The sequence below is a fragment of the Macrotis lagotis genome, chromosome 2 (assembly GCF_037893015.1).
Source record: "Macrotis lagotis isolate mMagLag1 chromosome 2, bilby.v1.9.chrom.fasta, whole genome shotgun sequence".
Lineage (NCBI taxonomy): Eukaryota > Metazoa > Chordata > Mammalia > Peramelemorphia > Peramelidae > Macrotis > Macrotis lagotis.
Genome location: NC_133659.1, coordinates 290,353,551 through 290,379,991, shown reverse-complemented (window position 1 = coordinate 290,379,991; position 26,441 = coordinate 290,353,551). Strand labels below are relative to the sequence as shown.

The following is a 26,441-nucleotide window of genomic DNA, read 5'->3' as shown; positions in this document are numbered from 1 at the left end:
AGTTGCAAAGAATTGGATATTGAGGGGATGCCCATAATTTGGGGAAAGTTTGAACAAATTATGTTAACCTTATGGAGTCCTATTGTTCTATAAGAAATCATGAGCATCCAAACTTTGAGAAGCATGGAAAGAGTTGAATAAAGTGATGCTGAGTCAAGTGAGCAGAGTCAAGAGAACACTGTACAGATTAGCAGTATCAGCTGATTAGCTATGTTGGATGCAGTTCTTCTCAGCAGTTGATTGAGCAAGGAGAATCCTTAGACACCTGTTATGGAAAATGGCATCCACATCCAGAGAAAAAACTTTTCAGTCTGAATGCAAAGCAAAGCATATTTCAGGTCTCTTCAGACTTAGTCTTTAAAGTTTTTAAATTTCTTTTTTTGTTTGTTTTTTGTCTTTTCTCATGATTCCCCGTCCCATCACAACATGACTAATATGGAAATATTTTAAAAACAATTGTACATGTACAAATTTTACCAGATTGTTTGCTGCCTTAGGGTCTGAGGAGGGAAGAGAGGATGATAGGAAAATGTGAAAAAGTAGCTAAGGGATGAATGTTGAAAACTATTTTTGATTGTAATTGGGAAAATAAAATGAAATAAAGAACAGTTTTTTTTAAATAAAATGACTACTAAAAAATGATGGTTAGGGTTAGGCTACCATCTCCTTGACTGGCGCTCTGGACCTCACCTTTCCCATCCCTAAAATAAGAAGTGGGACTTGACAACTAAAAGGTCTAAATAACTGATGCTATACGATAATGCTTCAGATCTATCAGAGAACAGACTGATCTCAACATGTATACTAAGAAGTTTCAAGACTATTGTAACTTTATTAGTCTGCATCTAAGATAATTGTACCAGGACAGTGTGGCTAAATGTAGGACAACTGCACATCTTCAACACCTAAGAAGAAATGAATTATTTTAAACTACTAAGTCTGAAGAGACCTGAAATTAGATATTGCTTCTAACAATGGACGTATTATTTAACAACTTCTGACTTATGTCCTCATCTGTAAAATGAGGATAATAGCATGAGTAGATTTCCCTCCAGGCTTAAATAAAATAATTCAGGAAAAGTACCTGGTAAACTTTAAAAAGACTATAAATATTTGGTATTGTTATTTTTATTATATTCCTATGAAAAACAGGTGTAGGGTAGAATGGAATTAGAAAATGAAGAAAAATATACTGAAAGACAGACAGGGTCTGTAAAAGATACTTTAAATCATAGACAGAAATGTCCATCTGTTTTGAAGACTGAATATCCTAAGTAGTCTTCTGATTGATGTAGTATTTTAAGGCCAGATCTTTAGGGAAACTGAGTCTTTTTTTAATTTTTTTTCAAGGCTCAGACTTGCTCAAGATCTCACAGCTATTTAATTATTAAGTGTCTGAGATAGGATTTGAATTCAGATCCTCCTTATTCCAGGGCCTGTGCTCTATCCACTGTGCCATCTAGTTGCCCAGGGGAAGCTGAGTCTTATAGAAATATGAAATAGATGAAACTCTTCAATTTACTTTTTCTTCAAATATTATTCTTGATACCTTGGGATTTATATTTAATTTCTGAGGAAAATCAGAATGCATAATTTTATTTTCACCAGCATTTTTTCCCATTTGTTGTGTTTAGGTTGCTGAGCGTTGTGAAAACAAAAATTATTTACTGGATGAAATTTGTGGTCTAAAGGAAGAAGAAGTTGCTACAATCAAAGTTGAACTAGAAGGAGACAAATTTAAAGATAAACAAAAAGAAAATGTCCAAAACCAAGGCAAAGTATTAGAGAGTGATTTCATGCTGGAGTTTAATGATCTCATCAATCAACTTAATGAAAGTAGTGAAAACCAACTTAAGTTACAAAAGAGTCATCAGAAGTTATTTAATGAACTTATCTCCTTTACAGAGGAGTTAATGTGTAAAGATGGACATGAAACAGGAAAAAGAGAGGTAGGCCTTTAAATTAAGTTTAAATGAATTTGATTAGTATTTAACTTTTTGAAGTGAAATTTAAAGAAATTTGATGAAGATAAATTATAAATTTGAATCTTTGTCAAGCAGATGTTATAACAGTGAGGAAATAATAACATGATAAAAACAGCCTGATAATCAGCTCTTGAAATTTTAAAAGCAGAAGATTATATTTAATATTGCAGTGAAATGAACCATTTAAAATACTTAAATTTTAAAAAATATGCCAGTAATAATGTTAAAATTATATTCAGACATTTGAATTGAGATACTGTGGGATATTATATTACTCTCTTTTTAACTAAACATGTTTTTCAATCTGACTAATTTTAATTCAAATTGCTTTGAATTAATCTCAGAAATATCAAACACTAGATTTAGTTTTAATGAAATTCCAAAGATTAGCAACTACTTTCCTTTAAAATTTAAGTCAAGAATTAATTTTTGGCATGATAATAGTATCATATAAAAAATGTTCCACTACATATTTATTATTTATCACTATATTTTGTCATTGTTTAACTAACAGTTTCTTTCCAAATGTTTTCCTTTGTTGAAGATAGATACTTTTTACAGACAGTGATTTTCTCATATATACTGTGGATGGTAAGACTACCACCTATTGTACTGGACAATACATTGACAGAAAAAATTTTTGATTTTATTCTTAGTATATACAGTCATGTGTTTGAATTAACATTTATTGCTGAAATGTAGTTTATTTGTAGTAGTTAAATTAATTATTCCAACTTTTTCCTTTAACAGTTTTACTCTGACTTCTCTTAGTTTATGTTACTTTAAAAAAGTTTGCTAGACCAGTTAAATTTATTTTTGCAAGATACCTTATCTAATCTAATAAGTAAGAAACCTCCTCTTGGAGGTGTTTTGGATACAGAACCTTTGATTTTTGTCATCATTTGAATATGTACTTTGATCCTCCCTGGGATCAAAGTAATTTTCTATGGTCTTATTCTTCTTTTTCCATTATTTGCTCATTTCCTCAGCCTACAACTGATTTACCACACTTCCATAGCTTTGGGGGGGGGGGGTTTGGGACAACCCACAGTGACCTTTAATTCCTCCAAGGTCTTATGAGAGACTTTGACTGCTTTCTTGCTTGTCTTCAGGCCCTGGCCTCTGCCCTAGACCTATGAGAATGGTCCCTGCTCAACTATATTAGTGTGGGAGCTCAAACTGCACCCTGGATCTGAGTGTGGGCAAACTGCTCAGTCCTGCCCCAGGGAGAGCAGAGAAATCTCTGCAGCTTCCCAGAACCCCTTACAGTCTATGGGCTAAGAGTTCTGGATGTGCTGGGTGGCTCTGACAAGTCCTGCAGCAGGTTCTCACCACAGGGCTGCCCTGAGACCAGAGCTCTGCTCTAAACTCTATTGTAGCAGAGTTCTCTCACCACCCCTTCCAGCTGTCCCTAATGATTAAACTACCCCCTCTATCATGGATCCAGGCAGCAGGCAAGCTGTGCTGTGCCTCGGCTGCCGCTGCACTGCTGCATTTTCCAACCCCCTGTTCTTGTGGAACAGACCTGTCCCAGAGATCTTCTAAATTGTCTTTGACTGGGAAATTGTATCACTCAGTATTTATGTTGGCTCTGCCCCTCTAAATTTTGGCTAGATTCATAATTTCATGGCTTTTGGAGTTTTGGGGGAAATAAGTTTCTGGAAATTCCTGCCTTCACACAGCCATTTTGGCTCCTCCCCCAGGAATCACATTTCTTTCCATATCCCTTTTAAGAAACTTTTACTATTGCTTTAAACCTAGCATAATATCAGAAAAATTTGTTGATATCCATTTACTATGTATTTTATTGATAATATCTATTCACTGCTCTAAAAATTGGTTAGAAAAGACAATTGAAAAAATTAGAGAATATAGCAGACAGTATGAAATCAAGTAATAAATGTGCATTGTACAGACTATGTGAGCTAGTGATTTAATTTCATGGTGTTTTTCAGACTTAAGTCTGATTTGTAAAATTTATCTAAAGAAAGCATTTTACAAAATGCATTTTGTAGTTGCACTAAAGTAAGGAAGTAAGGATAATGCTACATTTTATTAGAACTTTTAAAAATAATTCTATCTTAGTTGTGGCTTGCTTCACCTTGGGGCCCACAGAGATGACCTCCCTCCCAGAGGGGAGCTGAGAATAAGGAGTCAAGCCACCACTGCCTTATGCCTCCAGCTCAATTTTATTACTGCTTAGCTATTACATATATACTGTTAGGTCTTCCAGGGTAGAACAAAGAAAAATGAGGTAATTGAGGTGCACATACAAGGTACGTGCAGCATCTTGCATTACAGGATAAGGGGTATGTTAGGGAGGAGGTGGTAAAACACAGCTATGTCTAGTGCACTTGGTCTGTGGGGTGGAATGTCCACTCCAGCACACCTTATCTTTCAGGGCTGTGTGCCTGCTTCTGAGACTGTCTAGGTGGCAGTTTACTTGGAAATGATTTGTGTCATGGCTGTTAGAATAGCCTGTGTTCTCACATATTTTAGTAATTTTAAGTTAATATTGGAGTTGAAAAACCTATTCTATTTGTGTAATTTGCTAATCTCATAATTTATACAGATTAAAGACCTACCTTTGAAAGTAGTAGTTTCAAAATGTAAACAGTTAGAATCAAAAGGTCAAAATCATCAAGAATTGCTGATTGCTATTAAAAATGCACAAGAGAAATATGACAAATTGAAAAAGAGAAGAAGAGAATTGAAAGAAGAAGTAATTAATCTGAAGCAACAAATAGAAATGTATAAGGTAAAACCCGGTCATCTCGAAGAATTTAAACGTGAGCTTAAAGAACAAACAAGGCAGAAGATTTTAGAAAATCTAAAACCAATCAACCTATTCTTACAGGTTATATTATTTATCATTACTATGCTTTTACTGTATTTCTTTGAAAATGATGGTTTAGGGGTTTTTCCCCTGATAGAAGTCCAAAATACATTTTAAAAATTTTTTCTCACTCTGTGTTCTTTTCTAAGATTCTATATATGCTTGATAACATAATAAAAAATAATAGATTTTGAAATAAGTTAACCATATATACAAGTGAGTTTTTTTAAATTGGCATAATTCAAAAAATTTAAGACTGCGTTTTTATTGTAAAATATTTTAATTGTAATAAAACATTCTGGAAGATTCTGGAATCAAAATTTTTGTATTATTATACTTATTATTTTTTTAATGATCTAATTTGAGCAGTAGGATAAGAACCAGTGAACTAAAATCAAATCAAAATAGTTTTTAATTTCAATGAGTATTTTCAAAATAAGAATCTATTCTTAGAAATTCAGAATTATTCTCTAAATCACTGACTGAAATTAAAATGAAACCTAACAAAACTTGTTTATAAACATCTTATAATTTGATGTTGAGCATTTTTTTTGTTAACTTCATTCTTTGTTTTCCATTTGATTTAGTGGCAAGCAACATACCAAGAGAACTTAGACCAATTAAGAGAAAATCACAGTGCTTTTATGACAAACCAGGAGTTTCAAATTAGAGATCTGAAATTGGAGCTCTCCAAATTGAAAAACTCACTTCAAGAACCTCAGGCAGCAACAGAGAGATTTAGAGAGTTTCACATATCAGATAAATTGAACAGGTAAGCCCAAATAGAGGCACTGAGAAAATAATGCTTAAACTTATCAGATTGCTTTTACATATTCCATTTTGAATTTCACAAATCCTTATAGACAAATCTATGACTTCATTAGGAAATGGAGATTAACTGTCAAGATTATAGCTTTACAAATATTGATAAACCAAATATTTTTTTAAAATGTTAGCTATGTACAAAAGAATTGCAGTATGCTAGAGTGGAAAGATGATACTCTGATTTGTAGACTAAGAGGACCTGTTTTCAAGTTTCTCCTCTGATGGTACTACTGTATAACCTTGGGCAAATCTCTTAACCTACTGGGCATCCAATTCCTCACCTTTAAAATGAGGATGTTTAATTAGGAGATTTCTGAGATCCCTTTCTGTTCTCAAGTTATGAACCTATGAAGATTATTTATTTATAAATGTGTCATGTACACACACACACACACACACACACACACACACACACACATATATGTTATATATTTTCTTTTTGCTAGCTGCTACAGGTCAGTCCTTACAAAATTCAGTTAGATATTTTGAAAATAAGAATAATATAAAGTAATTTAAAGCTAATTTGTCCAATTTATGCCAAAAAATGACAATTTAAGTGATGAATATTTACAAAAATATAAACTGTCCAAGTTAACAAAAAGAGAAAGTTACTTAAGTAACTGTCTCTGAAAAAAATTGAAAAAGCCATCAATGAACTCCCTAAGAAAAAATCTCCAGGGCCAGATGGATTCATAAGTGAATTCCATCAAACATTCAAGGAACAATTAATTCCAATTCTATAGAAACTAATTTTTAGTAGGTGAAGAAGGAATTGTGCCAAAGTCCATCTATGACAACAATATGGTATTGATATCTAGGCCAGAAAGAATCAAAACAGATAAAGAAAATTATAGACCAGTTTACCTAAAGAGTACAGATGCAAAAATTTTAAATAAAATACTAGGAAACGGGGTAACTAGGTGGCGCAGTGGATAGAGCACTGGCCCTAGAGTCAGAAGTATCTGAGTTCAAATCCATCCTCAGACACTTAATAATAACCTAGCTGTGTGGCCTTGGGCAAGCCACTTAACCCCATTGCCTTGCAAAAACCTAAAAAAAATAAAAAATACTAGGAAAGAGGTAGAGCCAAGATGGTGGCATGTGGAGAGAAATTCCCAAGAGCTTCCAAAATATTCCAAAAAACCTTAAAATTTTGAATCTTGACTAAATTTTCGAGAGACAGAAACCACAAAAAGACCTGGGGAGGCAATTCTGCAATCCAACGTAACCTGGAAGGATCCAGGAAGGCTCTGTTCCCTAGGGTTGGAGGGGACAGCAGTGCAGCCAGGATCACCACACAAAGGTAGTGGAACAAAGGAGTTCCAGCCTTCCTAGCTTATCTGTGGGATGTCTGGGTCTTTGGGGTGTTGGCAGGGCAGCTTGTGGCAGCAGAAGCAGTTTCTAGACATCCCATCCCAGGGAACACCAAGCACGACTTGGAAGATCAGAGGAAAAACCACTGCCAGCAGGAGCACGGAGGCCAGGCCTCAGCAAAACCATGGCCCTCAGTGCAGCTCAGATCCCAGGAAATGGAAGCAGGCCCACAGAGCCACCCAGCAGGAAGCCACCTGGAAGTTGCTCCCAGAGCTGTCAGCCTATGGAAGATAAGGGTTTGGGGGGAAAACTGTCAAGGTCTCTCCTCTGTCCCCAGAATAGGACTCTTGTACTTCAACCATATTCAGACCCTTGTTGCAGACTGGGATGCCCCATTGCCATACAGCAAGGGCCCTCCTCACAGCTTGAAGGCAGAGGGAAGGTGAGTGCTTGTGGTTATCCACAGACTAGAGCACAGGCCAGGAGAAGAGGCAGAGTCTATGATAAGACACTGAAGGAACTGAGGTCCTTGCAGGAGTGTCCCAATAGCAATTCAAAAGCTTGGGAAGAACCTCAAAAGGTTGGGGAAATGAGTAAACAGAAAAATCAAAACACACACACTAAGAAGATGACAAAGTCTAAATTCTGTATCCAAAGCCTTCAAGAAAAGTAAGAATTGTGTTCAGGCTATGGCAGAGTTCAAAAAAGATTTTGAAAATCACATAAAGGAGGTAGAGGAAAAATTGGAAAAAGAAATTAGAGCAATGCAGGAAAACCATAAAAACCAAGTCATCAGCTTAGTCAAGGAGAGACAGAAAAAAAGTCAAAGAAAGCAACATGTTAAAAACCAATTTAGGTCAAATGGAAAAAGCAGTCCAAAAAGTTAATGAGAAAAATATTTTAAATAGCAGAATCAGCCACATGAAAAAGGAGATAAGAAAGCTCTCTGAAGAAAACAACTCCTTCAAATGTAGAATGGGGTTAAAAAGAAGCTGATGACTTTGTTAGGAATCAAGAAACCATAAAACAATACCAAAAGAATGAAAAACTAGAAGAAATACCTCACTGAAAGAACAACTGACCTGGAGAACAGGTTCAGGAGAGAAAATCTGAAATTTATTGGGCTACCTGAGAGTCACGATCAGGAAAAGAGCCTTGACTTCATTTTTAAAGAATTTCTAGGGGCAGTTAAGTGGCACAGTGGATAGATCACCGGCCCTGGAATCAGGAGTACCTAAGTTCAAATCCAGCCTCAGACACTTAATAATTACTTAGCTGTGTGGCCTTGGGCAAACCACTTAACCCCATTTGCCTTGCAAAAACCTTAAAAAATAGAATTTCTACAGGGAAATTGCCCTGATATCCTAGAAGCAGAATGTAAAATAGAAAGAATAGAGAGAATCCATCAATCTCCTCCTGAAGAGATGCAAAAGAATAGCTCCCAAGAATATTATAGCCAAATGCCATAACTCCCAAGTCAAAGAGAAAATATTACAAGAAGCCAGAAATAATTCAAATATCATGGAATTACAACCAGGATTACAGAAGATTTAGCAGCATTCACATTAAGGGCTTGTAGGGTTTGGCATATAATATTCTAGAAAACAAAAGAACTTGGAATGTTACGAAGAAACAACTACTCAGCAAAACCGAATATCCTTTTCCAGGGAAAGAGATGGACATTCATCAAAGAGGGGGACTTTCAAACCTTCCTATTAAAAAGTTCAGAGCTGAACAGAAAGTTTGATCTTCAAGTACAGGACTTGGATGAAGCAGAGAGGGTGGATGGGAAAGGAAAATTATGAGATATTTAACGATGTTAATCTGTGTGTACTCCTACATGGGGAGATGATACTGGTAATACTCATATAAACTTCCCCATTTAATAGAACAATTAGAAGGAGCTTATTTAGAAAAGGCACAGGAGGGAGCTGAATATGAAGGTATAATATATTATAAAAGATGGAATCAAAGGGCAAAAAGGAAATTTACTGGGAGAAAGGGAAAGGAGAGTTAGAATGGGCTAAGATGATTTTTTTTAATTTATTTTTTATTCTCATTTTGTATTCTTGTTTACAAGTAAACAAAATACCCCTCCTCCCCATGAATATAGATAGACTTGCTTGGGCGAAAAAAGTAAAGGGGAGGGTAAAAAATTAAAATTAAAAAACTAATAGTAATAATTGTAGGTATGGCAAGGTGGCACAAAGCAAGGAAGGAGGGAAGTGGATACCACATTTACAGAATTTCTATTCACTGAATACAAAAGTACAAAGCACCCAATGGACTCCATATAACATTTTTGGATGTTATTTCATTTTTTCAATTACATAAAAATAGTTTTCAGCACTCACCTTTTTCCTACAACCCTCCTTTCCCTTCTCCCTTCACATGCCAGCAAGTAATCTGATATAGGTTATACAGGTACAATCATGTTTTGAAAAGTGAAAAAATAGTAAACTTTCATCTGCATTCAGATTCCATAGTTTTTCCCCCTCTAGATATGGATGGTGTCATCCATTACAAGTCTTTTAGAATTGTCAAGTCCATTTCTCACACAATGGTTCTATTAATGTATATAGTGTTTGCCTCGTTCTGCTCACTTCATTCAGCATTAGCACATGCTAGTTTTTCCAGGTTTTTCAGTCCACCGTCTTATGATTTCTTTACAAAACAATAGTATTCCATCACTTTTATTTACCACAATTTGCTCAGCCACTACCCAATTGTTGGGCATCCCCTCAATTTTCAATTTTTTGCTACTACCAAAAGAAGTGCTTATTTGTGAGTCTTTTCATCGCCTTTTTATGATCTTTTTGGGATATAAACCCACTAGCTATATTGCTGAATCAAATGGTATGAGCATAGGTATGCCTATTTCTGATTTGCTGTGCAGAATGGTTCGAGCTGTTCACATCAGTGCATCAGTGTCCCAATTTTCTCACATCCTTTCCAATATTGATAATTTTCTTTTTTGTCATTTTTTAAAATAATTTACTGGGAGAAAGGGAAAGGAGAGTTAGAATGGGCTAAGATGATTTTTTTTAATTTATTTTTTATTCTCATTTTGTACAAATGTTTTTTTTTACATTAATAAAATATTCTTGTTTACAAGTAAACAAAATACCCCTCCTCCCCCATGAATATAGATAGACTTGCTTGGGCGAAAAAAGTAAAGGGGAGAGAAAAAAAATTAAAATTAAAAAAAATAATAGTAATAATTGTAGGTATGGCCAAGTGGCGCAATGGACAAAGCACCAGCCCTGGAGCCACGAGCACCCAAGTCCATATCCAGCCTCGTAACCCAACAATCACCCAGCCATGTGACATGCAAGCCACCCGATCCGCACTGCCCTGCAAAAACCAAAAAGAAGGAAAAAAAAGACCCGAAATAAAATAAAATAGTAATAATAGCAGGGGTGGCTGGGTGGCAGACAGAGAATTGGACCTTGAGCCAGGAGCACCTGGGTCCAAATCCGGCCCCAGACACCCAAAGATCACCCTGCTATGTGGCCCCAGGCAGGCCACCTAGCCCCACTTGCCCTGCACCCTCCCCCAAATAATAATAACAAAAAATGTGCTTCAGTCTTTGCTCCAACACCAACAACTCTGTCATGGGTGAATCACATTCTTTATGATAAGTCCATCACAAAAGTTACTTCCATATTTTTCCAACATTGCCATTGCTGATCGCAACTCCCTCCTTTCTTATTTCTCCACTACCATGTGCTATATTTTCTCTCTCCTTTCACTCTGACTCTACTGTAGGGTCACTGAGTGGCGCAGGAGACAGATCCCTGGTCCTGGGGCCAAGAAGCCCTGAACCCCCATACCACCCCTTAGGCCCAGAATCCACCTGGCCCTATGGTCCTGGGCAGGCCTTCCAATCCCAGCCCTTGCAAGAAGTAAAAAAGAAAATGTGTTATATCTCACCACTCTCCCCCCATGGTCCATCCTCTCCTCCTTTATTCACATCCCCACCCCTTCCCCCTGCTCCCCCCTCCTTCTTACTCCAGATGTCTATACCCCATTGAGTATATTTGCTGTTTCCTCTCCTAGCCATTTCTGATGAGAGCAAAGGTTCCCGCATTCCCCCTTGCCTCCCCCCTTCCATATCATTGCAATAGCTCATTGTAATAAAAAAAAATCTTATTATGTGAAATATCTTGGACTATTCCCCCTCTCCTTTTTCTTTCTCCCATTCCATTTCCCTTTTATTCTATTGACTCCATTTTTACACCATGTTTTATCTTCGAATTCAGCTTTCTCCTGTGCTTCAACTATAAAAGCTCCCTCTACCTGCTCTATTAACTGAGAAGGTTCATATGAATATTATCAGTATCATTTTTCTATACATGCAGCTCATCCTCATTAAGTCCCTCATATTTCCCCCCTCTCCTCCAATCTCCATGCTTCATCTGAGTCCTGTATCTGAAGATCAAACCTTCTGTTCAGCTCTGGCCATTCCAAAAGGAACATTTGAAATTCCCCTGGTTCATTGAAAGTCCATCTTTTTCCCTGGAAGAGGACATTCAGCCTTGCTGGGTAGTTCATTCTTGGCTGCATTCTAAGCTCTTTTGCCTTCTGGTATATTGTATTCCAAGCCCTACGAGCTTCCAATGTAGTTGCTGCTAAGTCCTGTGTGATCCTGACTGAAGCTCCATGATACTGTGTCCTTCTGGTTGCTTGTAATATTTTCTCTTTGACTTGGGAGTTCTGGAACTTGGCTATAATATTCCTAGGGGTTGGTTTTTTTGGGATCTCTTTCTTGGGGGGATCGGTGGATTCTTTCCATTTCTATTTTGCCCTCTGCTTCTAGAATATCAGGGCAATTTTCCTGTAGTAATTCTTTGAAAATGATGTCAAGGCTCTTTTCTTGATCATGACTTTCAGGTATTCCAATAATTTTTAAATTATCTTTCCTAAGTCTGTTTTCCATATCAGTTCTTTTTTCAATGAGATATTTCACATTTTCTTCTGATTTTTCTTCTTTTTTTTTTGTTTTTGAAGTATTGATTCCTGATTTCTGGTAAATTCATCAATCTCCCTGAATTCTATTCTTTGTCTGAAGGATTTGTTCTCCTCAGAGAGTTTTCTTATCTCTTTTTCTATCTGGCCAATTTTGCTTTTTAAAGCATTCTTCTCCTCAATAACTTTTTGAACTGCTTTATCCATCTGACCTAAGCTGGTTTTTAGCATGCTATTTTCTTCAGCATTTTTTTTGGATTTCCTTGACTAAGCTGCTGACTTCATTTTCATATTTTTCCTGCATCTCTCTCCTTTCTTTTCCCAGTTTTTCTTCCAACTCCCTCATTTGATTTTCAAAAAGTCTTTTTTGAGCTTTGTCATAGCCTGAGCCCAATTTCTGTTTTTCTTGGAGTCTTTAGATGCAGGAGCTTGTGCTTCCTCATCTTCAGACTGAGTATTTTGATCCTTCTTGGGCTCATTTGCAAAATATTTCTCAATAATCTTCCTCTTATTTCTCTGCTTGCTCATTTTCCCAGCCTGGGCCTGGTTTTGGGGTGCTTCCTGAGCTTTTGGGACACTCCCACAAGGGTCTCAGTGTGTGAGGCTCTATCCTCCCTCCTGGTCTGTGAATGACCATAAGCGCCCCCCTCTGCCACAGGGCTGAGGTGGGAGGCCCTGTTGTTCTATGGGGGGGGGGGGGCTAGACTGGGATCAGGATCTGAAAATTTTGAAATAGATTGAAAGGGAGGTTGTAACGGAAAATGAGTGTACCTTCATTCACATTGGAAATGGCTCAGAAGGGAAACAACATACACACTTAATAGGGTAAAGAAAGGAATGGGGAAAAGGCAGGCACTGGGGAAGGAGGGGGAATGTGTAAGATAGAGGAGGGAATAGATTGTGGGAGAGGGTAGTCAAATACAATGCAGGTTTTGTTTTTTACTTCTTTCAAGATGGGGTATAGGGTGGGGGGGTTGGGTAGACTACTTGGAACGACATGACTGGGTATCTGGGGTGGGATGTGAGCCACTCTGCCACCTGGGAGATTCACTTTCAGTTTATTTTCATTTATACCTTTTCCTTACCTTTTCTTTCCCTTTGCCCTCTCCCCCTATTCCTTTTAGAGTAGGATAAATTTTTAAACCCAAGTGGGATCATATTTTATTCCCTCTCTGGGCCAAATCTATTGAACAGGTTTTACTCACTGTTCATATTCTTGCTTCTTTCCCTCTATTATAGTAGATCTTTATACCTCTTCATTTATTGATAGTATTATCAGTCAAGCACTATCAATCAAGGTTCCTTCAATCAAAGATTGATTAATTGCTTGATGAGCTCAAAATACTATCAAAGTACAATCACAGGTTGGTTGATAGATTGGTTGATAGATTGATATGGGACATTGCCTCACAGTCACTTATATTGCCACATAGTCCTCCTATCTTCTGCTTCTTTAGAAATACATTTCTCTAGTCATGAATCACATCAGATTATAATTATTTTATATCTTGGTGCCATGAAATGGGGCACATAATCCTCATGAACAAAAACATTATGCAAAGCCAAATCAAGGTCTAGGAGAACTTGGCAATTGATTGTAAGGTACAGGAGAGGGCTTAGGACAGCCCAGCATAAGATGCCCTCATCAGAGAAAGTGCTAAGCTCTAAAATACATCAAAGGGATGGGTGGCTAGGTGGCATAGTGGATAAAGCACCAGCCTTGGAGTCAGGAGTACCTAGGTTCAAATCCGGTCTCAAACACTTAATAATTACCTAGCTGTGTGGCCTTGGGCAAGCCACTTAACCCAGTTTGCCTTGCAAAAACCTAAAAATAAAATAAAATAAAATACATCAAAGGGAACTGAGACATAAGTTTATAGTAAAAATTTCAACATCTATTTGTCTCAAACTTAGTGATGGTATTGGAAAGACAAGAACGAACTATATCCATATCCTCTAAATTTAATTTCTTCAATTATATTCACCCTTTTAATTATCCTAACCCTAAAGGATTACCCTTTTATGCATCTCTTGAGTTTTGTATTCTCTGTTCAGTTTTGGCTTTTTTATCAGAAAATTTTGGAAATCCTCTATTTTGTTGAAAATACATCTTTTCACTGACAGAATATGCTGAATTTTGCAGGGTAGTAAATTGTTGTCTGTAATCCATGGGTCTTTGCCCTCTGAAATATGATATTCCAGGTCCTCCATTCCTTCAGTGTTGAAGCTCATAAATATTGTGTAAGTCTGATTGTGCTTCCTTTGTCTTTAAATTGCTTCTTTTGAACTGCTTGCAGTATTTTCCCCTTTATCTGAGAATTCTATAATTTGACTCTGATAGCCCTTGGAGTTTTTAATCTTGGTGGAGGGTGTGGGGGTGTCTCTTTCTGTAGGAGTTCTGTGTATTCTTTCAATGGCTATTTCATCTTCTTGCTCTAGCAGTTTGGAAAGTTTTCCCTGATAATTTCCTGTAAGATATTTTTCAGTTTCTCTTTTTCACCTAGGCTTTGTAGTAGTCCAATAAATCATGAATTACCTTTCCTGGTTCTATTTTCCAGGTCGTTTGTTTTTCCTAAAAGGTACTTTACATTTTCTTCAGTTTTTTCAGCCTTTTTATTTTGTTTGATGGAATCTTGTAGTCTCCTAGATTAATTGGTTTCTATTTCTCCAATTCTAATTTTTTGAGTTCTAATTTCCTTCAATTAGATTTTCTGTCTCCTTTTCTGTTGGGTTTATTTACTCTTTACTGAACTGCATTCCTTTTCAGTTGTTTGATTTGAGTTTTTGATGAGTTAGTTGTATTCCATTTTTAAAGAATTCATTGTTTTTCCAGTTGGTTGTTTTTACTTTTGGGGCAATTGATTTCTTTGGTTAGTTTTTCATAATTTTCTTATATGACTCTCATTTCTTCCCCCCCCCATTTTCTTCTACCTCTCTTCTTTGTTCTTTAAAATACTATTTTAAACTCTTCTGTGAGCTTTTAGGTATGAGTTCAATTCATAGATTTTTTTTTGAGAGCTTCCCCATAGGTAATTTTTCTGTCTTCTTTGAAGGTGGCATTGTTATCATCTTTATTTGCATAATAGCTTTCTAAAGTGAGCATTCTTTTAGCTATTTTGCTCATATTGATTGTCTGAACTGAAATCCTGGGGTATAGGGAGTATAAACCCAAGCTTTTTTATTCTGAGGCTAGGATCTGATCGCTGCCTTGCTGTTGGCCAACATGTTGCCCATATAGTTCAGGCCTTAACTTTGTAAATGTTTGTTTTCTCCTTTATGACTGGGTTCTGCCTATGCAGTGGTTTGTTCTCACTCCAGTCTTGCCTTTGCCCAAGGTTCCCAGGGTTCAGACTTTGTTTCGGGTTGGGACCCTCCCTATTGGCTTGCTACCTAACTATCAGGACCTAGGCTATTGTCAAGCTGTCGCAACCTGGACCACACTGTGACTAAAAATCTCCCATCTGACTAGCTGGGCTTTACTTCCCCTTTTCCTCCAAATAAACAAAACCTTCACTGAAGATTCTCCAAGTAGTTTCCAGTTGAAAACTTCTTTGAATCTTGTCTCTTTTGGTGGGACCGGTAACTTTAATGTCTGTGCATAGGATTCATTTAACACTGTGTAGGGAAAAGGTCAGGGAGCATGTTAGCTTCACACCACCATCTTGACCCTTCCCCAGAAGTCCAACACTCTCACTCTTTGCAGATATGAAGATATATTTAGAGTACCTTAAAAATCATCTAAAAACTACTTGAAACCATTGGAAACTTTAACAGAGTTGCAGAATATAAAATAAACTCAAATAAACCTTCAATATTTCTGTATATTACTAACAAGACACAGCAAGAGATAGAAAGAGAAATCCCATTTACAGTTACACTTGGGAGTCTACCTGCTAAGGCAGACTCAGGAAACTATATGAAACCAACATTTTTCACACAAATAAAATCAGATCTAAATAACTGTGCAATTACTCTTGGGTAGACTGAGCTAATATAATGAAAATGACAATTCTGCCCAGATTAATTTACTTACTCAATGCCATGCCAATCAAACTTCCAAAAACTTATTTTAGTGAGCTAGAAAACCTAGTAATTAAATTCCTATTGAGGCTCAAAAGATCAAAAATATCAAGGTAATTAATGAAGAAAAATGCAAAAGAATTTGGTCTAGCCATACTGGATCTAATATTATACTATAAAACATCAGTCATCAAAACTTTTTAGGCCTGACTAAGAAATTGAATGGTGGGTTACTGCAGTAGACTAGGTGCAGATGAAATAATGGTAAATGATTATAGTAATCAACTGTGTGATAAACCCAAAGATTCCAGCTTCTGGGATAAAAACTCACTCTAATAGAAACTTCTATGAAAACTGAAAGACAGTATGACAGAAACCAGTCAGAGACCAACATCTCATACCCTATACCAAGATAAGCTTGAAATGAGTACAATTTAGACATAAAAGGTGACAGATGATAAGCTATTGGGGAGAACAAGGCATAGTTTATGTGCCAGATCTTTGGAAAGCTTAGCAGTTTATGACCAAGGAAGAGATAGGGAACATTATAAAAGAAAAACTGGATAAGTTTGATTGCATTAAATTCAGAAGAGTTTATACAAATTAAACCAGTGCAACCAAGATGGAAAGGAATGCAGTAGGTTGGGAAACAATTTTTACAACTAATGCTTCTGACAGAGGACTCATTTCTGAAATATATAGTCAAATTTATAAGAAAACACTTCATTCCCTAATTGATAAATGGTAAAAGGATATCCAAAGGCAATTCTCACTGAAGGAAAAAAGTTATCTATAGTCATATGTTGTGGCTTGCTTCCTTGGGGCCCACAGTGGCGACCTCCCTTCCGGAGGGGAGCTAAGAATAAGGAGTCAAGCCACTACTGCCTTATGCCTCCAGCTCAATTTTATTACTGCTTAGCTATTACATATATACTGTTAGATCTTCTGGGGTAGAACAAAGAATAATGAGGTAATTGGGGAGAATGAAAGCGTGGTGTACGTGCAGCCTCCTGCATTACAGGATAGGGGGTACATTAGGGAGTTGGTGATAAGGCACAGCTGTGTCTAGTGCCCTGGTCAGTGGGGCGGAATGTCCAGCTCCCAAGGACTTCAGCTCCCAAGGACTCCAGCACACCTATATCTCTAAGGGCAGCTTGCCAGCTCCTGATATTGTCCAGGTGGCATTTTACTTGGAGATGATTTGTGTCATGGCTATTAGAATAGCGTGTGTACCCACAGTCATATGAAATATTACTCTAAATCATTATTGATTAGAGAAATGCAAATCAAAATTGGCCAATATTTCTGAAAAGGAAAATGATCAATATTGCAGATGCTGTGGGAAAACTGGGACCCTAATGCCTTGTTGGCGGAGTTGTAAACTGATCCAACCTTTCTAGAGAGAAATTTTGAATTATGACCAAAGTGCAATAAAACTCTGCATACCCTTTGATCCAGCAAAACCCTATTGGGTCTGTTTCCTGAAGAGATCATGCAAAAAGGTAAACATTCTACATGTCTAAAAACATTCATAGCAACTCTATAGTAGCAAAAACTTGGAAACCGAGGGGGCCATCGATTGGAGAATGAATAAATTGTATATGAATGTGGTGGAACATTGCTGTTCTATAAGAAATCATGCAGGATGTAATTTCAGGGAACCTGGAAAGACTGGCATGAACTGATACTGAGTGAGAGAGCAAAACCAGAAGAACTTTATAAACACACCAACAGCAACATGCAGTGATGATCTGCTTTGATGGAGTTTTTCATTTCAGCAGTCCAATAATCAAAGACAATTCTAAAAGACTTGTAATGAAAAATACTATCTACATCCAGAGAAAGAAGAGTGGAGTTTGAATAAAGACCAAAGTTTACCATCTTCAATTTGTAAAACTTAGCTTATATCCTATTTTTTTCTTCTGTTTGGATTTGATTTTTTTTTCACATGTTCAATATGGATCTTTGTTTTTAGGCTGGTTATAAATCTAAAGTCTATATCATATGTCAAGCTTAGTGGGGAAAGGTGTGAAAGAGAAAAATGTAAACTACTAAACCTTGCAAAAATGGTTGGTTAAAAACTACTATTGCATGTAGTTGGAAAAACAAATGAATGAAATATTTAAATTTAAAAAGGAAAATTAGAATAACATTATTATCATTTCACCAAATGACAATGCAAAAATGTCTACATGTCCTTAAAAGGTAAATGGTAACATGATTATAGCAATATATGACACATTTTAAATAATCTTCTAAAGGTGACAATGGGACTGCAGGCCTCAGAGCCATCCTACAGTAATTACCATTACCTAGTTATTCAAATTATGCCCCTCAAATCCCATCCCTTCAGTTTTCTATACAGGTGAAAGCTCCTTGAGGAAACTATTGGGGGGGGGGGGGAGGAAAGGAAATATTACATAAGGGTTGAGATTAGAGTCTTGGATAGCCAAAAGATGCTATTGTTAATGAAAAAAGAATATGGCATCTTTCTTGCTGTGTATGTTGGTGACAATGTTAAGTAGGTATAATAAAATAGTTATACATTTAAGAGCCTCAGGACTTTTTTTAGAACAAAAACTGAATCATCTACTGCATCCCTGAGGCATTTGGGTATTGCCTAAGTCCTAAGGGAAAGAACGTTAAAGCACTGCCTGGGATCATAACCCAAATTTGATATCCTTAAAACATCTCTAGTAATTTCTGATATAAATTTATAGAATACAAGTACTTTTAATGACTTTCTTAAAGATTAGACTGGTAAGGAACTACACAAGTATCTTTTGTGGTTTGTTTTATTTTAAATTTTCCCAGGACATTCCAAATACCCTTCACTCAATATTTTTATATCATTTATTTGGAAAGGGCCTCAATAAAAGTAACTAACATGGGAAAACTTTAATAAATTTACCTACGATATATGTTTACAGAACTAAATACCTTCTCATGGAAAAGTCACAATTACTATAGCATTAATAATTTAATTAACTTTAATTAAAATACAAACAATTTAAGAAAAATAATCACCATTTATGTGCTTTGAAATAGTCACAGAACTATTGAAGGACTAGCTTCAGAGAATGCCAAACTCCACTATGAAATACCAAAGAATGAAAAAATGCATACTTCAATTGGTTTTACATGTCCGATTCAGGAGCCATTTCATGTTGAGAATCTTAATCATGAGGTAACTTACAATAGGAGTCGTTTGCTGAGAGAAAATTTAGGATATTCTACTAAAAAGACAGCATCTTCAAAAAGCCAAATGGAGGGTTATTTTTTAAAGGTAAATCATTTAGAATGTTGTTTCTTCCTTCATGTTAAAGATATAATGTATAATATTCATATTTAGTTTTCTGCTTATGAATTTTTGAATGTATCTGATTTTTGTGATCTAAAAAATGAAGATGGTCCTCTTTTACCTAATAATTATTAAAAATGTTAGCTAAGTTTTTAAAATGGTTCTTAGATCCATGACTATTATATGTACCAGCCTGTTAACTTCTCAGATATAGTCACACCAGATTTTACACAATTTCTATAACCTTAACAAAGTGACATTTATATAAGGATTCCTTAAAGTTAATACTGGGATGTCTAGGTGGCACAGTGGATAAAGCACAGGCCCTGAAGTCAGGAGTACCTGGGTTCAAATCTGGTCTCAGACACTTAATAATTACCTAGCTGTGTGGCCTTGGGCAAGCCACTTAACCCCATTTGCTTTGCAAAAAACAAAAAAAATAAAATAAAATTTTAAAAAGTGAATACTATATTCTTATCAACCAATACTTAGAAGCTTTCTTTCCTCAGATTTATTTTCCCTTGCTAATGCCATCTTAACACTTAAAAGATTTTTCTTTCTGTTTCTTTTTCAGAATTTCTTCAACCAAACACACATATAGCTTAAAACAAATACACAAAAAATCAACACACATATGAACACACCCTCCTTTTTAGAGTATCCCAGAGATATCTTTTGCAAAATAATCTCATGTCATTTGAACAATTATTTCCTAACTTAGTTTATTTGTTTATAATGCATAAAAAATTCGTAAACTCAGTATATAGACTTAAGAGATACTATATAACTCTGACATCTTTTATAAGAACCTCACAGCCTGACACAATAATTGTAATGTAGACAACATTAAGTTCAGCAAATGTTTAGTTTTTTTTTTAAAGATAATACCAAAATGCCCTTAAAATACATATGAAGGAATCAATCAGACAATAAAGATGAAAGGATTACCCTTTATGGGTCTATATCATGTAAGCATCTGAGTGCTACTCATATGATATTGATATGATATGAATGCTAGTTGATAAATGTTTTCCTATGAAGCATTTAATTAAATTGTTCATTTTAAAAGCATTGTTTTGCAATTTCGAGGAAAGTATTCCATGTAAAAGTCTCTTTATTGACTCTCAGTTGACCGTTTTGTTTTACCTGAATAGACACAAGCATTATGTTTACTTGTTCTCTTTGAGAATCAGTTCACCTTCACTACATTTCCTTTGTTTCACTGAAACTTTTGGTATAATATGGTGAGGAGAAATAAGAGAAAAGGAAAGAGAAAAGTATAGAGAGGAAAAGATAGCATAGAGGTAAATACAGACTTAGTAATCCTAATTTTAAATGTGAATGGGTTGGGGGCAGCTAGGTGGTGAAGTGGATCAAACACTGGCCTTGGAGTCAGGAGTACCTGAGTTCAAATCCAGGCTCAGACACTTAATAATTACCTAGCTGTGTGGCCTTGGGCAAGCCACTTAACCCCATTGCCTTGCAAAAACTAAAAAAAAAAATATGAATGGGTAGTTTATATTTTGGTAAATAATCATCCATCATTTATTGGCATACAGTTGGGAAAAATAGTTCTAACAACTCTAATTTCCTCCTCATCATTGATGAGTTCACTCTTTTCATTTTTGAAACTGATTTGGTGGTATTCTTTTTTTAATCAAGTTAACCAAAAAAATTTCTATTTATTTTTTTTTCATAAAAAAAAAACTCCTGAGGGGCGGCTAGGTGGCATAGTGGATAAAGCACCAGCCTTGGAGTCAGGAGTACCTGGGTTCATATCCAGTCTCAGACACTTAATAATTGCCTAGCGGTGTGGCCTTGGACAAGCCACTTAACCCCATTTGCCTTGCAAAAAAAAAAACCCTAAAATAAAAAACCTCCTGATTTCATTTTATTTATTTTTTTATCTATTTGTCTATCTATCTATCTATTTATTTATTTATTAGGTCAGTGGTGTTCTTGCAATTTTATTACTTTCTTTTTGTTTTTCAAAATTTCTAATTTGGTACTTAATTAGGGATCATTAATTTCTTCTTTTTCTAGCTTTTGTAGTTGCATGTTTAATTCAATGATCTCTTCTATTTTATTTATATATGCATTTAGAGAGATACAAATTTTCCCCTAAAATTCCTTTGCCTATATCCTATAAATTGGTCTGCTGTCTCACTTTTCTCATTTTCTTCGATGGAACAGTAAATTATTTCTATGATTTGTTGTTTGATCTACCCATTCTTTAAAATTAGGTTATTTAGTTTCTAATTAATTTTTGATTTCTCTTTCTGTGACCTTATATTGTATGTAATTTTTATTGTATCTTTTTTTCTGAAAAACATGCATTTATTATTTATGCCTTTCTGCAGTTGATTCTAAGGTTTGTATATATACTCTATTCTGTCTCCATTCAGTTTTCTCCAGTGATTTATCTAAATTTTCTAAGATTTTAAACTTCTTATCTTCTTTTTTGTTTATTTTGTGTTCAGATTTATCTAATTCTGAGAGAGGGAGGATGATTCCACACTATTAGAGTTTTGCTATGTATCTCTTTGTAATTCATTCATCTCCTCTAAGAATTTTGATACTATACAACTTGGTGCATATTTGTTTAATAATATAACTTTATTGCCTATGGTTTCTTTTAATATGATCTATTTTTGCTTTGGCTTTGTCTGAGATCAGGATTGTTACCCATGAAACAAGGTATTTTGCTCCAGCCTTTTACCTTTAACAAATGTGTCTTTCTCTCTGTTTGAAATGTGTTTCTTGTAAACAACATATTGTAGGGATTCTGGTTTTTCATTCTGTGATCTACTTCTATTTTATGGAGAATTCATCCCATTCACATTTAAGATTACTAATTCTGTATTTCCCCTCCAAATTATCTTTGCCCATTTATACTTTTTTCTTTTCACTTATTCCTCCTTACCCTATAACTTTTCTTTTAAATTTTAACTCTAACTTTACTTATAATTTTACCTTTGCCTTCCCTTTTATCAATCCCTTCTTCCCCTTTCTTTCCCCGTATTTCCCTGTAGGGTAGGTTGGATTTTTAAATTCACTGGGAATTTTTTGTTTTTCTCTCTCTAGGCCAAATATGTTGAGAGTAGGATTTACTCAGTGTTCCTACCCTCTCTTCTTTCCCTCTACTATAATAGGTCTTTGGGCCTCTTCACCTGGTTTTATTTATCACCTAATTCCCTTCCTTCTCCTAATAAGGTATTTCAAATCTTCATTGTTTTAACTCTGTGTTGTATCTATAACACCTTTGTCAAAATATACTCCTTTAGGGGCGGCGATGTGGCACAGTGGATAAAGCACCGACCCTGGAGTCAGGAGTACTTGGGATCAAATCTGGTCTCAGACACTTAATAAATTACCTAGCTCTGTGGCCTTGGGCAAGCAACTTAACCCCATTTGCGTTGCAAAAACCTATATAAATATATATATATATACATATATATATATATTCCTTTAATCTGTCCTTATAGAAGAACCATTCTCAAAGATTGACCAATTGACTGCTTGATTGACAGATAAGAAGCATTGCCTCATAGTTACCAAGTAGTTTCACTTCTTCTGACCCATTTGAAATATATTTCTCAAGAGTCATAAATCATATCAAATTACAATTGATTTATACCACTCCCTCTTTTCAAGTGGATATAAAATCCTCATGAGTCAAAGTATCATGCTAATGCAAATCATTTCCTAAACCATTTATACCACCCCTGTCCAAGCATACTCCCTCCAATTGCAGCCAAAGTATCAAGCAAAGTAAAATCACTACATAATCTTTTAATGTTAAGTGCTTCTAAATACACTCTTTCCTTCTATCTCTATAGTATTCCAACTATAGCCCTGCAAGCCTCCTCAGTCAAAGTATTGAGTACACTACTTCTCTCTGTCCCTTTGGCACTCCAAACATACCACTGTAACCCTTGTTAACTAAAGTATAAAGCAAGGCAAGATCATTTCTGAATTATTTATAACTAACAGTTCTTAGTACTTTCCCACTATCTATTGCTATTGTACTACAACACTCCTTAAGAACAGCTAGGTTGCACAGTGGGTAGAGCACCAGTCCTGGAGTCAGGAATACCTAAGTTCAAATCCAGCCTCAGACATTTAATAATTACCTAGCTGTGTGGCCTTGGGCAAGCCACTTAACCCCATTTGCCTTGCAAAAACCTAAAAATGAATAAATAAATAAATAAATCATAAATGGTCAGACTTGAGAGAAGCATGGAATGAGGATCTGATACTGAGCGAACAGAGTAGAACCAAGAGAATAATGTACACATTAATAACAAAATAGTGAAATGAACAACCTTGTTGGAAGCAGCTCCTCTCAGCAGTCCAGAGACCTAGGACAACTGTATTAGACGGGCTATGGACTATATTATCCCCATCCAGAGGAAGAGAAACAAAACAAAACAAAACAAAACACACACACACTCACAAAAACAACCCTTCAGAATCTAATGAACATGTTTTAAAAATTATCTCTTATGTATTTCTTCTCCTTGATCCTAATTTCTTGTACTAAAATTTACTAACTTGTACAAATTAAAATGTGTATGTACAATGCTGGCCTGGCTGTTCGCTGCTAAGGGGAGGAGAGTGGGAAGGGAAGGTGGAAGGAAATTTTCTAACTTAAAAATTTACATATGCAAATGGATGAAAATTTTAAAAAGAAAAAATTAAGACCTTCACAACCTTTAAAAAGAAAATGAAATTGAGAAAAAGATTCAAACTCTCTTCCTCACTTATCTCCAAGTTTACTACCAGAACAAAAGAAATTTCCAATGTTGTTTCCATGAACAAAAACAGACATTTGCACATTTCTTTGCTAGGTTCTCTTTTATGGTGAGAAATATATTTTTTCATCAGTGCTAATTTAAATAGGACCATTAAATATAAGAATATATATATATATATAGATGTATAGATATATACACATGTGTGTGTGTTTTGCTGGTGCTTTTTCCCTCACACTTTCTTCGTATGCTTGAACATTTACATGCAATGTTTGCTATTCTATTTCTTCTGCCTTCTGAAAAGAAAACAATAGTGCTCTCCCATTTCATCTTCTCTTCCCACTTTTGTGAAGTTGTTATAAAAATTGAAGATTGGCACCAGTCACCACTTTCTTTACAAATTACAGTAGTAAGCAGAATTTCTTTTAGTTTTTTTATTATGTTCTATGAAACCACAAAGTGTGGCTTTAGAAAATTTTAGAAAATCAAATGAAATTTATTTACCTCTGGATTAAGAAATATTTCTATTGTTATGAAATGTATGAAATGTTTTCATTTAAAACCTTCAGTCTATCCTTAGGATGTTTTAATTCTGTTATTTATTCTGAATTCTATTATTTAACAATTTCCAGGAATTTTGTTTTTTGGTTTGTTCATTCTAAATTGATGCTCATTTTGTGATTAGACTGTCTGTAGGTTAATACAGTATTAAAATTTGATATTAATAGTCTTAAAGTATAGAATATAACATTTTATTTCTAAAGAAAAATATTTTATGGGCAAAAATGGCAAGAAAAATGGAGGAAAAATATATTCAAGACCTGAGACATGACTATCGCACTAACAAAATTCAAGTTTCTTTGCATATAATCAATTTCAATAAGCTCCTGATTATGTTAATAATAGTATTGTTTTATTAGATTAATATATTTTTATTGAATGACTAAATAATCAAACCAAGCTAGTTTCTGATTTTATTGGTAATTTCATTCTGTGTGCAACTCTTTTAAAAGATATTTTGGAATTCTGTGTATTATCTCAGGTTCCTTATTCCTCACTTTCTTCATTGTTCTAAATATTATTTTAATGTTATTTCAGATGCAGCAGGAGTTTCACAAAAATCTAACCAAAGGACTTAATGAAAGTATGTCCAAATTGTTCAAAAATAAAATGTTATAATTTGATGGTCTAACATATTTTAAATATGCTGGAAAAACTCCCACAAATATCAGTCATTAGTATAACACATAAGATATACATATTGATTTTAGAGCAAACTCATTAAATTATTCACATATTACTTCTATTATGTATTCTGCAGCAGAAGTTGCTATGTAAGCTGCAGTTATATTTATGTTCATGGTGTTCTGTTTGCTTATGCACATGTTGAGCTCTACTTCCTATTTAATTGTGTTTATTTTTGCCTTTGGGCTCACAATGAAGTCAGCTATACCAATTGTGTTATTTGCCTATTTGAGGAAAATATGAACCTGACTTTCATTTAGCTGCAACTTCTTTATTTTTTTTGTTAAATTTATGATATGAAAATTATTTTGTTATTTCAGCACTGGTGACTACTGGACAAAATTATAGCTTATGATTATGATACTTAAACTGATATTTGTAGATAGTTTGTCAATTATGGGGATATATTTTGATTTTGAGTTTCAAAACAACTCTGTATGGTATGTGACTTCCAGAAAAACTTAAGTTCAAGTCCTCATGCTGTGAGACCATGGGCAAGTCATGTAAATTCAAAGTGTTCAGGGAACTCTTAGACTTAATTTGAAATAATGGCCCCTTTTTTATGATTTGCACATCCAGAATTCCTTAATGTGATGAATCATGAATCCCAACAGAAAAAAATATATATATATATGTTATGTATATATGTATGTGTATATTATACATAATGTAAATTGGTTTGTTTTCTTCTTTCTTTTTTCCCCAGCTAAAGCTGAACTTGAATCTAGTTCTGGTACGTCTTCTCCATTACTTTCTCTTGAAGAGTCCTCAGATTTTGAGGCTCTAGCTTCCAGAGCAACTCGGGAATATACAGAGGTTTTAAAGAAAAGGTTCATGATTTAAAGGAAGAAATAGCTCATTTCATAAATGTATATTATGTTTACATAATATTTAGTATGTGTATAGAAATATATATATATAAATAACATATATGTATATTTGTCTAATCCTTTATTAAAGCTATTATTTCTTTATAACACTGCTCCTCAAATTGTTAGCTAATATAGACACTCTAGAAATCATTGATTTGACTGTAATCCTTTAATCATCTATCTTTAAAGGTTGTACTTTGTTTTGTGTTTAATATCCTTGTATCTAAGCCTAAGCATTTAGTAAATTTAGGTAGAATTGTTTTGCTACTATTTCTATTATCCATATTTAAATGTTAATAAATCTGTAACAGTGACATAAAA

At 35.0% G+C, this 26,441-nt stretch overlaps 1 protein-coding gene across 1 annotated transcript in view; it reads left to right on the top strand.

Moving 5' to 3' along the window:
* Positions 1 to 26,098, top strand: part of LOC141512244 (uncharacterized) — a 27,023-nt gene extending 925 nt beyond the window's left edge. Inside the window, exons 2-7 of the mRNA XM_074221060.1 lie at positions 1,635 to 1,949; positions 4,558 to 4,842; positions 5,409 to 5,593; positions 18,997 to 19,234; positions 25,102 to 25,147; positions 25,955 to 26,098. Coding sequence (XP_074077161.1) covers positions 1,635 to 1,949; positions 4,558 to 4,842; positions 5,409 to 5,593; positions 18,997 to 19,234; positions 25,102 to 25,147; positions 25,955 to 26,091 — 1,206 coding nt within the window. The 3' untranslated portion in view covers positions 26,092 to 26,098. The remainder of the gene's footprint in view (positions 1 to 1,634; positions 1,950 to 4,557; positions 4,843 to 5,408; positions 5,594 to 18,996; positions 19,235 to 25,101; positions 25,148 to 25,954) is intronic.
* Positions 26,099 to 26,441: the final 343 nt, after the last annotated feature.